Source organism: Manis javanica, chromosome 14 (genome assembly GCF_040802235.1).
Source record: "Manis javanica isolate MJ-LG chromosome 14, MJ_LKY, whole genome shotgun sequence".
Taxonomy (NCBI): domain Eukaryota; kingdom Metazoa; phylum Chordata; class Mammalia; order Pholidota; family Manidae; genus Manis; species Manis javanica.
The window spans coordinates 16,382,029-16,396,392 of record NC_133169.1 but is presented as its reverse complement, the minus strand read 5'-3'; the positions used below and the strand labels follow the sequence as shown (position 1 = coordinate 16,396,392).

The window sequence follows — 14,364 nt, the reverse complement described above, 5'->3', positions numbered from 1 at the left end:
TCTTAGTAATATAAGAAAACAATTGGATTTTTCTCTTTTAATGGGAATACTTGAGTCTCAGAATTTAGGAGACTTTGATTCTCTCTGTACAGCCTTGCTAAAGACTTAACCTCTGAGCCTAAAACACTGTTAGGTTCTTTCTTTCCCTGCTTACCTCTTACTAAATGTATCTGCAAAGTAAAAAACAATAGATGACTGAGAACCTAAAGCAGCTGGTGATCAGACTTAGATGTCCCCATAGATCACTAGATGAGATGGAGGCACAGAAGACAGGCTTAGAAAAAATGTGTTCCCTTGTCTATTGTTTAGCCCCAGATCTTCATATTGAATTTAGGGAAGTCACATCAAGTCAGCCCACCTGAAAGGCAGTTTTTGACTTATCCTAACATTACACTAAAAGCTGCATTCTCTAACAGCATCACCCAGTGTCAACTTGTCTTTGATTCATAACAACAGACAGTATTGAACTTTGCCCAAGTTTTGTAAACCTGAAACACAACAAAGTTTAAAAAAAATGCATCCTTTTGTGTCCCCAAAACAGCTTACTGCAAATGAACCACCCTTCCCTACATGATTTAGATAAGAGGCAGGGCTGCACCCCTTGTTTACCTATGACAAGCCCAGACACAACCCCTCCAGATTCCCCTTCTTCACCTCCCAAATGATTAACTAAATTGCTTGTCCCCACTGATTATTTGGAAAAACATATTTATTAACCAAACTGAGGTTAAGCTTCTCTCCTTCTCCCAGGTTTCCCAGGGAGACTTCATTCAGAAGTATATAATGTCCCCTTAATACCTCCTACCAGGTATAGGCTGGCTTTAGAATACAACTTAACTGTGATCTACTCTGATTATGCCACCCTTTCATCCCACTTCCCCACATCCGGTTCTTTCTAGCCTTGTTTACATCTTCCTATAAAGAAAACCTCCTTGCCTAATCCTTGACATGCTTTCAAATCTTACGGTCAAAGCATTCTCCTTATTGCAATAGTCCACCTCCATTTATTGCAACAGTCACTCACCCTGGCACCCTTTCAATACTACTTTCAAATAAGGTCTCTTCTTTCTATGTCCAAATTTATTTTTTTTATTTGACACATTCCAGGAGAGAAGAGTAAAGGTGAGGGAAAGGAAGACTTGAGCATTACTCAGAGGTTGGAGTGATCCATTAAAGATACTCAGGAATTTTTGTGAGGCTATGTGGAGTATATAAATGCCACAGTGGGAAATTCATAATAGAAACATTTCTTTGACAAAGATGTTCAAAGACGTCCTTCAGAGGCTGGGTGAGCTAACTTGGTAACAGACCAGGTACTTCTTGTTCCTAAGGTGAGGCGGCTTTGGGAATGAGACTCACTTGCATAAAGGCCAAACTGATTGCTTAGCCAAAGTGAATTTTTAGCGTTGGTTGATCACAGTGACCCGAATTGAATTCATGTGTAAGAGGACTTGGAAAAATGTATTTGTAAAGTGGATTTTTGCAAGATGGTGCTTTGAGAATTTTGCTCTCTGTAGGTGTGAGTGGCTGAAAAGACCAATGTGTAGTCCACATGCCTTCATGTTGTACACGTCTGAAGATTACAACCTTAATTGAATATCAGTTAAAATTTTACTTCTAAAATCTGCATTCTGCCTTTTCAGTTCATAAGCTACCAAGTAACATTGTTCAAAATAACTGCCCTTTATATTTCTTAATTGTGAGTGGCTGTGACTGTCCAGGAGGAAGAATTTCTAAGAGTAATAGATGACTACCAAAAATCTTTATGTTCAGTAATATTCAGACAGATATATTCCCCCAAATCATGAATAGGACCTTCACATACAATAGACAAGGAAGAAAAAGAAACGTTTGTCTTAATTTGCCTCTTACACCGAACCAATGGCAAATTATGTATTTGACTATTGACTTCTAGCATGGCAAATAAATTATGTTCAATTGCCAAAGAGGCTAGTGGACCATTACTGATAAGAGAAGATTTTTTAAAATTCATTTTTAGCCCATCCATCCTAAATAGATGTAACTTTTTACAATTAAGAACAAACTTTATGTATATACTTGTTTTTATGTAATAGATACCTAACCCTGATTTAGTGCATTTATTTTTTAAAGGGTCACCTTTCTCTAAAGACTTTATGATCCCCCTACCCATGTAGAATTAATCACTCTCTCTTTTTATTTTCCTATTTTCCTATCAACATACTTCTGTTATAGAACCTGTAACATTTTATTTCCTTACTAATTTACATGCCTGTATCCACTTCCCCCACTACCGCCTCTCCCCCGCCACACACACACACACACACACACACACACACACACACACACACACACACACACGTAAGTCCCTTGGGGCCTGGATCCTATCTTCTTAGTATTTGTATCTATAGTTCCTGGCTTATAGTAGGTGGTTAAATAAATGGCCCTGAATAAATCAGTGACTGTTGACTCATTCTTTTCTAAACAAGGAGTAGAAAAGTCATTTGTATTAAGTGCTTTTTTGTCTAAATCCCGCAGTGCCCTTGCTGGGAATTATTTAAGGCTTTGCTTGGGGATCTTTAAAGCTTTTTTGCATAGGCTGTGTGTAATGGGAAACTGGACATGGTGAGGGAATAGTTGGTTAGTGCTATTTGCATGTGAATTAAAGATCTCTTGAACTTTGGGGCCTTGCCAAAGTATCATAACATGTCCAGGTTTGAAGGCGGTTTGCTATGACATAAGCTGCTGTCAGAACCCACAGTTTACCTATATAAAACCCCTGTTACTGATTTGCTGCTGGGCCAATGAACAGTCAATTAATACAGTGATAAATTGCTCAGTAAATTTTTATCTTAGCTCCTAGGACCCTATTTCTCCTGTTTCTCTGTGTGACACTTTATTGCTTTTTTGGTCTTTAATTTGACTTTACTCCATATTAAGTTCTGCTTTTCCTCCAGCTTCTTGGCTACCCCATTATGGATCTCATTTAAATTTGGCCCCCAACTGTTTTCTCAGTTCTCTTTCTTTGAACAGCTTTTAATATCTTTAAAAAATGTCAGAAGCTGATTCTCTTGTTCAACTCATTTCTCTCCCTGTCCTATCTACATGTACAATTGTGTATCTTTTTATAGCCTGGTGTAGAACTGCCCCTCCATTTCTGATGCTAGTGAGTGTCTGCTTAAGCACTTGGGTATCACCTGAGGCCCCCCAAACACTGGGCTTGGTGAAGGGAAAATTACTTGAAGTGTAAAAAAAACTGACCCCCATGTCCCTAGCAATTCAAGAGCATCTTACTGGTAGTACATTTCACCTAGGGAATTCTAAATTTAGTGGTAATTAGTAGAAGACTAAGTCAAAGCCTCCTAAGTCAGCATCAGAAGCTTCCCTTCAGGCAGAATTGGAAGGCTTAGGATGAAAGACTCCACCTTGTAAGAGAATACTGAAGCTGCAGCCTTCACACAGGGCTATTGCCATCATCAGGGTTTGTCATCTGTCATAACCCTAGATGAAACACCCTTTTTGCTACAACTTTAAAAGAGTTTTTGTATAGGATGTGGCAAACAATGAAAAATAATCTGTCATTTCTTTCCTGTTTGTACCCAAAGGTGCAGATCACACATATTTTTGTGATCCAAGTCATATTTGGTTGTATTTGCACCTCCACTATGCCTGTTTTGGACCCTGAAACACTAATGGGAAAAAAAGGGGGGGACTAACTTTGTTAAAAACTTTAAGAGCTGCAGAAAATTGTTAACCAGGACCACTATTTTCAACTGGTAATCCTTCTCTTTATATATTAACTCTGACAATATACTGGTCTTCAATAAACTGAACCCAGTGAGGATATGTGATTTGGCACAGAGTTGGAAAGTTGACAAAGGTAAACTTTCTGTGACTTACTTCTTCCTTGTAATGCTTGGAAAAGTCTCCACTGGGTCATCTCACACATTTTGAGTCCTCTTCTGCTTGCCTGTGCTGGGATAACTGGCACAGTATCATAGGGATGCCAGTATCAGTAAGTGCTAATAAGTAGTACCTTAGAGATCTCTCTTTAAAAAAAATCCTATTAAACTTTTTCCTTTCAGTTTCAAAGATCTATGAGGAATGAAAATGGTAAATCTGAAGCTACCAGAGTTCCAAAAAACTACAGATATAATTGATTGTTACAGGAAGAATTCCTTTTTACCCTGGAAACCTTGTACATGTTGTAAAGTGGACCCACACACTTGACACTTAGATGACGTGGATTTGAACTGTGTGGATCCGTTTATACACAGATTTTTTCCTCATAGGTATACAGTACCTGTAATTGGATGTAAAGCAGCAGACTCCACTGGTGTTATGGTAGATAGAAATGGAAAAGGAAATATGTTGTACATAGCGGCCTGTACTGGGTCTGAACCCATGCCAACTGAGCTAACTGGCCACTGTCTGGACCAGAGAGAAATCCTGGGATCTGAGAATGGCAGAGGAGCAGAGGCCTGGGTCCGGCAACTGGAAGGAAGCAGAGAAACTGCTCCTTTGAAGCGCTCTTCTCCCCCCTTGATCTACCTGCAGGCAGGCGTTAAACCTGGCAGGGACCAGTAGAGCAGCTAATTCACTCCCCTGCTTGTTCTCTTTTTCTCTATTGGACTCTAAAATTCCCCCATTTCTTTTCTACTTTTCTTTTCTTTGTTGCATCTGAAGTTAATTGACCCATTTTGTATATGGTAGGGTATTTAGTAGCTAAGTTTCGAGAAGTCAAAAGTTATACCAAGATTTTCAACTTCTTGGTGGGTCGGCACCCCTAGCCCCGGTGTTGTTCAAGGGTCAGCTGTACTTCAAGGTCCTCTGCTAGATTCCGTAGAATCTCAACTGATCCTTTATTGTTGCAGTGATTTCACGTGAGTTAACTTCAAATTAGTGGCCCAAGACGTTTTAGTCCAGATAGAAATCCTTACTTTGGAAAATAAAAACTGTAATAACAAGATAATTGCTAGACTAAAGATCACTTAAAACAACCAATTTGCAAAATAACCATGTCGTTGTGAAATGATTACATACATTTGTAGCAAAAGAAAGTATGAAGTCAGGTAGAATGAAGAAACAATATTAAAGAGAAGAAACTATATGGAATCACTATTCAGAATCTTCTCCTAGCTAAAAATACCTAGTTAAGATTTACATTCACACATATATGTTTTTGACATAATATGCAGTGACACCTAGAATGAAGACTTGGATATTACTATTTTTTAAGTACTCTATCTTTGAAAATTATTAAACCCACTCTTTTTGTGCTCATTATAGTCTTCTAGAATGTTGAGCATTTTAGTAAATCTAAGGATCGTTCTGAATAAAAACTCTGCTTGTATGTTCTCTTAAAGCCTTAGAGTGTTAATAGTAGGTAAGTTATTATCAGTGAACTTGTTTTCCACGTCTTCATTTTAATTTTAGCTAAGAAACATTTTTCTCTCTTCTTGTAACTTAAGGTTACTATGAATTTTGAGGAATGAAAGTAAAAGCAATGGAGAGAAAATCTTTTCTATGAGCAGATGGCTTTTGATATATCAAGGTTTTGCCATTTGTTTTAGTGCTTAAAATAAACATTATTTATAAGACCACTTACATTTTGATGTTACTTAATGAGGAATATGCATCATTGATTTGACTAGCTTAAGAGGTCATTTAGAACTTGCCCGTTAACAAGCTGTAATCTGCTGAGCACACAATGACTTTGTTTAAAATTATCTATTCAGAGCTGATCAATGACAATAATTGTTTTATACCAATCACTTTTGAAAGTTGCTAATTACTTTGAAGGACATGAAGACCAGCCTTGTTTTTTAGAAGTCATAACCCATTCACCTTGAACTGAAAAAGAAATGTTATCGAAAGTCATCTTGCCCCGTGAAAGTACTTTTTTAAAATTAAAAGTTTTTTCACTAGTACTGGGGTATAAACTGGAAATTCAGACAAAATTTAAGATGTTTTTGTTACTATAACAGGAAGTATAGTAGAATCTCAGCTGTTTTCTGTCTTACTATATCATTTAGCTGTTGGTTAAATCTGACTCCTTATTAGAAAATGGTATCTGTTAAGGAACACATACAATCTTCCTCTTTACATCTGTAAGGTGTTTAGTGGGAAAAGCCTGTCTTTAGAGTAAGACAGGGCTGGGTTGGAATCCTGACTCTGCCATTGACTCTTACTGGTTATGTGAACTTGATCAAGTTACTTAACCTCAGTGTCTTCATTTTTAACACGGAGATCATGCCCTGTTCACAGGGTTGTATGAGAATTAAAGCAGTTAGCATAATACTCGGCACATTCATGGACCTCAATAAATTTTAGACCTCTCACTTCACCAGTTGGCAGCATTTTCACCCAGTCAGATGCCTAATTTCTTTGCTGCTCTTTTACTCACCTTTAATAAAGCCAGTTAAGATGGATTGATTTTACTTTAATATGGACGAGTTGTAATTTGTTACCTTAACCATCCCTTCTTGTGTGCTTTAGTGCCCAATTGTGAATAAAGGAGCTGTCTTCCAAAGGCACTGTGCCTGGCCTTGGGTAGGCGTCCAGGGAGGCAGGACACCGGAAGCCCCGAGGACGCACTGACTGTTTGCAGGTGCGGTCGGTGCTGCTTCTAGTACGTGTTGGGTTTGGAGCAGGAAGGAGCTCATGCCACTGGTTTCTTTTAGTACGTTCTCTATTGGCACAGCTTTTTAAGCCAATTCAATTTTTTGTAACTTCAGACATTTTTCTCACAATGGGCATCCCCGCTGCCCCGGTGTGATCCGGTCATAAATTACCATCTTCCCGTTTTACCTCTCAGTATTCCAGCGTGTGTCTTTCATGTTTTCTGGCACACTTCATCTTATTTTATTTAGAATTTAATGATTTCATGTGATAGGTAGTCCCTCCCTTACTGCTATTTGATATCCTAGTGCTTTCCTATACTTCCTGACTCTCTTGTATTGCCGATGATGGATTTTTCTGTCAGTACTTTCGTTTACAAGTGTTCTTTAGTACAATTATGACTACATACAATAAAAGTATGCTGAAATATTTGAAGCCATGAAACCAGCTGTGTCTCTTTAGGCAATTATTAGGCTAAGTATCAATTTCTTGTTATATCAATTTCTTGTTATCTCTACCTCAGAATGACACTGTAATAAAATTAGGTAAGCCAGAAAATACCCATTTACTTGCATGTATGATTTATACATGTATACATATTCCAATTGTTTATTCGTTTTGATTAGGAAAGTTTTTGCATCATTCCTCATCTTTGTCAGCAGTAATATGATTTTGGTTAAATTAGAGGGAGATTTTGAAATTGTGTATATAATTTTAAAAAATTATTTTTTCTTTATTTAAGCAATTAATCTCTAAAATAAGATCATTTAAAAATATTTGGAGAGACACATTCTATAATGTTACCCTTGCTATTCTTAGTTTTACTTTTTAGAATTACTGTCTCTGATTTAACTACCTACAAGCTGTTTTGCACATCTGCCAATTATTTTAGTCATTCTCATACTGAGGTTGACTGAAACACTTCAACATCTTCACATTTAATATCTGAGGTTGTAAAATACCTTTTTAAGACAAAGAAAAATAATGAACCAGAATACAATTCAAACATTTTTCTTGCTTATTTTTATAGATCCAGCTTTCACAAGTTATAAACATTTTTAATTGAACATATTTAGTTTAAAAGGCATGGGCTTTGGGGATAAAACCCAATAGACTTAAGTATATAGTCTCTATATTATTTACATTTTCCTATTAAAAGAAAATGTTTAGTATAGGATATAACCAATAGTAATGTATGTAATTACCAAGTCACTCTATGTTGCACATCTGAAACTAATCTAATATTGTGTATCAACTTTGTTCCAATAAAAAATAATGTTTAGAGAATACATGTGTGTGATTTTACCTTAGCTAACTATGCAAAGCATTGTAAGGACTTCATATCCAAACAGAGATTCACTCATAATATGTACATAATTCATAAATAGATGTAAACTGCTGGAAAATTTGAGGGAATGAAGTTAGATCTTTATGCAAGATGAAGTTAATGGGTTTGTTTTTTCAGTTTTTGCTATGCTATTTCTTCTTCCTCTACTCTTTTAAAGGGTTGAGGTATTCTCTTTTTTCATTTTCCATAAAATTAAGATCTATACATTATTATTTTTGTCTTGAGTTTTTCTAGTAGAGTTGTATTAGTGAAGAAAGAGCATAAATAGATTTATTCTCATGCTTTCTGCACATTATAAGGTATCTAGTAGCCTACTTAATTATTTTCTGTTAGAGCCTGAACATCCCTCTCATCTAAAAAAATCCAGATACTGTCAATGAAAATGTTCATTCACTGAAAATTGAAGTTCACTTTATTCCCAGTTCTATATTGCAGAGATGTGGAGAATGTGCTCTCTGAAGGTCTAGTTTGATTCCTGGATCCATCACTAATAGCTGTATAATTATGGGAAAATTATATAACTTATCTTTTTAGCAGTTTTCTCATCTATAAATAAGTTGGTAAGAGTATCTCATAGAAGTGTTCCAAAGATTAAATGCATGTTCAAGCTAAGCCTTTAGAATAGCCTCCCACATAATAAGAACTCAATAAACATTAGCTATTAATATTATTAAAGAAGTATTAAAATGTCATGACGAAGATAAAAGGCAACGTTTTGCTTAAAGACTTTAATACCAGTGAATTTAAACACCCCATTTAAAATATCAATTTCAGTGAGATCAAATACAAATCTTCAAGCCAGTTGGTACTGAACAATAGAAAGTTGGTTTGGTCAGAAAGTGGAAATGACAGGAATTGGTAAAACAAATTTTTAATCATTCAATAGTTAATTTCACATCTAGTACTTATAAATAATTATAAATGTTTTAAAATAAATTATAATAACCTGTAAGTAGGATTTTATTGTTACAATATTTTATTATAAATCTGAGTACAACCTACATTAATAACTATATATACTGTTATATTAGTGGAAAATCCTAAGACTGTATTTCATATGAGTAATCATCCATCACTACCTTGATTAATGTTCATTACCTTGAAAATATTCACTGGCATATTCTATCTTTTTATTTCAATAGATTCAGAAGCGATGGCGAGGCTATAAGATTCGGAAATACTGCTTTAATTATTTTTATTTGAAGGAATACCTGAGAGCTGTTTCAGAGAACAATGATGCAATTAGGTGGGTAATATAATCTCTGATTTCCTAGTGAAAATTCTAGGAAGGCTACTCACTGAATGTTGATCATTAACATACTTAGGAATACTTTCTGAAACTCAGTGATATTTTAGACAGAAACATTGATGAGATGGAGATACCTGATTCTGTTTACCTTAAAAATTTATTTTTGTTTTATTTTTAAATATCTTTACTCTTAACTGTAAATCAGGTTATTTATGTATGTAGCAGGCCCATCTTGGGTATGCAGAATAGGTCAGTTGTAGTAATATTATCCAATCTGAGGTAATTTATCTGTAATTTGATTCCAAAGATGAAACTTTAAGTATGATAAGCCTAAGATATATTTTGAGAAACATGTTCAATAGCAAAAACTTGCATCTCAATGGAGAAAATATGGAGTATATTTAAATGGACTGCTTTACTGTCAGTTTTTACGTCACTGAACACATAGAAAGATAGCACCTGGATTTAGGCCTAGGATGATGTCCTCTGTAGGTTTCTGCAGAATAAAGTTGTAATACTACTGAGTCAGCTTTACTAAGGTTCTATGTATTAATTCTTAATAATTACTTCAAAAATAGTGTTTTCCTCTTGTAATGTGCCCCGTTCTAATAACATATGTGACCATATGTCTGTAATATATTTAGGTAAAAAGGAAATAATAATTAATAATAGTTGGCATTTATGTCATTGTTTTAATTTTTCCACATATTTTATTTTACTCTTAAAATTCTTTGAGCCAGAGAAAACAATTGTCAATAAATTGTTAAAAGTCTTGTCTCAGACCATAAAATTATATATATTCTAAGAAATATCTACTAATTTCCAGCTTTCAAATTTCTCACATACGGTGTGCATATAAAAGAAAAGATCTGCACTCTGGAGAGTGCGTATAAGGAATTTGTGAAGTTCATTACTCTGGAAACAGCAATAAAGGTTTGAGGAAGTTGCCGCAGGCTTTCCTCAAAGGGAGAAGTTGGAAAACTCAGAAACATGAGGACCATAGGGGACTGCTATTTAATTTCTAACTAAGAAATCCAAAGTTGTAGAGATTGGCTGGCTGGCTGCAAATGGCAGACTTGAGCTTGTTAGGGAGAAAGAGCCAGTAGAATATAGTAGAGAAGGAATTTGAGCAGGGCCGGGGCTAGGATGAGGCAGCTGGGGCCCTTATTATCAGCCAGCCCTAAACTGAACAACCCTGAGAGTGCGCCCTTAAATCTGACATTTTAGAGGCCTCACGTGCTGCACCCTGGTCCCATTCCTGAAAAGGAGAAGGTTCTCAAAGCAGCAAACGTGAGGAGCAGTTTTGGAAAGGCCTGTATCTTCTATTCAGCACGTGTTTCCATTAATCCTTGTTTTCTTTCTGATTTTATTGGCAGTATCTCCACTCACCAGAAAGTCTGTTCTATCAGTGCTGATAATTAGGTTTAGTGTGGTATTCTTTATCATATAACAAATATATTCTTTATTTCTACAACTCTTAAGAGTTTTTAAGCCAGAATATAAATTGAATGTAACAAATGCTTTCCATGATCAATCAATATAATTATATATAATGTTTCTCCTTTTTGACCTGTTAACATGTTATAGAATGTATTTTTATTAATAGATATAATACTGGGCCATGGCTTTTCTTCTGATTAACATGAAATTATATCAATATTTTATACAGGATACTTATATGTACTTTTGTATGCACGGTTAGTTGTAATTTTCTTTCTTGTGTTGCAATTCATGTTTCTTGTTATCAGATTTTTACTGTATTTATTAGATTAATTGAGTTATTATATGGCATGGGGATTATTTATTGAAAAGGAAAACCACCTCTGTTTTATGTCTACTCAACACTACTCTCAACACATCTGATCACCAAATATGTGGGTTTTCCATATCAAGCAATTCTCAGATACCAGCTAAGTGTCCTATAATTTAGCTCAGTTCTGATATTATCTGCCTGGAAATAGTCAGATCCTTGAAGTTAAAGGCTCAGTCTCACAAGACTGTTTCCCTGTACCCCCAACTTCAGATGCCAGTTATAAATCCCTATTGTAACTCTGGGTCCCTAAGTTACCCACAATTTCTGTCCAACGTGGCTACAAATTAGACTCCCAGGACTTCCTCCTGAGGAATTATTAGCTAAACTTCCAGCCCCTCTCCCCATGCCAGAGGTCCAGGGGGTAAAGCAGGAAGTTCCAATCTCCTAATCACATGATTGTTTCCCCTAGTACATAGCCCCCAACCTGAAGGAACTCCAAGCTACTGGTCATCTAATTAACATGTAAAAAGACACTACTTTGAAAAATTCCAAAGGTTTGGGGAGCTGTGTACCAGGAAACAGGGATGAAGACCAAATACATATTTTTTATTATAAATCACAATAGGTACAACTATGTTAATATTAATTTTGTGCCTAGGTTAAAGTCTCTCATGAGACTGCAGTCAGAGCTGCAGTCTTATGTGAAGGCTCAACTGGGGGCAGATCCACTTCCAAGCTCACTCACATGGCCTCACTTTCCGTAGCTGTTGGCCACTTGTGCCCCTTAGTTTCTTGTCAAATATGGTTCTCTATAGGGCTGTTCATAACATGTAAATAGGCTTCCCTCAGTGTGAGTGAATGAGAGAACACGTAAAGCATCCAATATGGAAGCCATCGGCTTTTGGTAACCTAATACCAGAAATGCCATCCCATCACATTTTCTTTATTCTATTCATTTGAAGCAAGAGTCTAGGTCCATCCAACAGTCAAGGGATGAATACCAGAGCAGGGATGTTAGAGGCTATTTTAGAGGCTACTTTCTACACTGAGTGACTTGCATAAAGTATTTACTCAATAAACATGCTGATTTACAGCATTTTGCCTTAGACAAAATTTACTCTGCATTTACTTATGGCAATAATTTTATGTGATGTCTTTACAAAATTATGTTTCAAATTTTGAATTGTGTTAAAGCAATTATGATTTATCCTGATTACTGATCCAAGCAATCACTAAAATGTATAGTTTCTGAATTCCAAAGAGAATATGAAAGATCAGGTACATTTCTCTGTCTTTGGGTAGGGGAAAGTCATTTAAAGAAAAAATAAATTGGTAAAATATATTTTACATCAGAATGGTTTGCATTTGAACAGTGTAGATGCTAGGCAACTTTGGGCTTAACTTCAGTTTATCTGCTCTTTTATTAATAGAAATAGTTGATCAACTCTGTAGTTAAGAGTAAAAACTTTTGTATACATATACAAGAATATATTTTTGCAACCAAGAATGAATTCTCATTAAATGAAATTGATTAATTTAAGGCTGAGCTGGCACTTCATAGACCTGTTCTTTTGTAATACCTAGCCTGATATGCAAAAGCTGCCCAGGTTATGAATAAGAAAATTATATAATGAAATTAAAAATTAGCTACAGAGTTACAGATTGGTAGCATTAATAAAACATTATTCACTCAGAGTACAGAAAACTGGCTTTTTTGTTGACAGAAATTCAAGCTAAAAAGTAACATTCCCCAAGTTTAATGCTTCAGGGTAGTTGTTGGTTGTTAATATCTCATACTAATAGCTCTATTTTGAATCTAAATTTATCATTCATCCATGCAATTTAGTTTTTCCTAATGTTGATTTTGTGTAGCATGCTTTGGCTAGAAAGATTTTTATGGGTATTATTCTTTAGCTACCTTTTCTGTATCATGAAAAAAATTTTTAAAGATACATTTGTTTGCTTTGTTTTATTGTAATGGCATTATTGAGCTGTAATTCACATACCATATAGTTCATCAGTTTAAAGTGTTCTACTCTGTGGTGGTAAGTATATCCACAAAGCTGTGCAACCATTGCCAGAGTCAATTTAAAACATTTTCATTACCCTAAAAAGAAATCCTATATCCTTTAGTACTTACCCACCCTGACAAATCCTCCCATTTCTACTCAGCCTTAGGCAGCCACTAATCTATTTTCTTCTGTCCATAGATTTGCCTCTTCTGGACATTTCCTATAAATTGGATCTTAAAATATGTGGTCTTTAAGTGGATGATTTCTTTTGTTTAGCCTGATGTTTTAAAGGGCCTTTCATATTGTAGCGTATATCAATATTTTATTTCTTTTTCTTGCCAATTAATATTTTATTCTATGGCTAAACCACTGATTATCCATTTATCAGTTAATAGACATTTGAATTATTTCCACTTTTTGACTATTATGAATAATGGTTCTGTGAATATTCATATACAAGTTTTGCTGTGGACATGTTATCATTTCTCTTGGTTACATCATGAAAGCTTTAAGACAACAAATTTGAGACACAAATGGCTAGGTATGTTGACTTTGGAGTCAAATCAACATGCATTAGAGTCATGGTTCTGCCACTTTCTAGTTGTATAGCCTTGAACTAATTATAGTACCTTAATATTACAGATATTAGATTTCTTCATGTATACATTGGAGCAGCAATATTAACTTTCAAGATTGTGAGGCATTCAATAGATCAAATACTGGGCATATAATTGGCAGTCAACAAATAGTAGTTATTATCATCAAGAGCAAGGTAGGAAAAAAAAGCCAATATTCATGAACATACACCACCCTGTGATGTTATATAAAGAACATTCAATTTTATAGGAGGCTATTTTTAATTCAGAGTAAGCAAACATAAAATTTCATGAATTGGCTTATATATTTTAAAAGAATTTATAGAAACAGTGGTTGCCATGTGCATTACAAATCATCAGTATTTCATACTATTAAGCCATGGCTAAAAATGTCTTGGAGAGAACGTGAAGGAAAAGCAAAGAATGGAACATAGTACAAAGTTGGGAAAGATGCAATAAATGAAAACAATGACTTAGGGTTTCCTGTTTAATTTAGAATTCTTTTACCTTTTTTTAAGTAAAAAAGACTAGGCATGGCAACATATTTAAAAATATTTGTGTGTGTATGTCAACAGAAAACAATACAAGCATATTTCTAAATATATTATCTACTATCACATTTTTATAACAAATAAAGGAATTTCCTTGCCAAATGAAAGAACCTTGAAAACATCAGGCTAAATGAAAGAAATCATTGACTAAAGACCACATATTTTAACTTTCTTACCAGATCTCTAGCAGTAACCACTGTTTTCTTTTAACTATTTCTTTTTATACTCAATGTGTCTAAATTACATGCTTATCTG

At 35.1% G+C, this 14,364-nt stretch overlaps 1 protein-coding gene across 3 annotated transcripts in view; it reads left to right on the top strand.

Moving 5' to 3' along the window:
- Positions 1-14,364, top strand: part of SPATA17 (spermatogenesis associated 17) — a 187,976-nt gene that overhangs the window by 43,704 nt on the left and 129,908 nt on the right. For all 3 annotated transcript variants that reach the window (XM_073221578.1, XM_073221577.1, XM_037014411.2), the window contains one exon: positions 9,091-9,194. In XM_073221578.1, the coding sequence (XP_073077679.1) occupies positions 9,091-9,194 (104 nt within the window). The remainder of the gene's footprint in view (positions 1-9,090; positions 9,195-14,364) is intronic.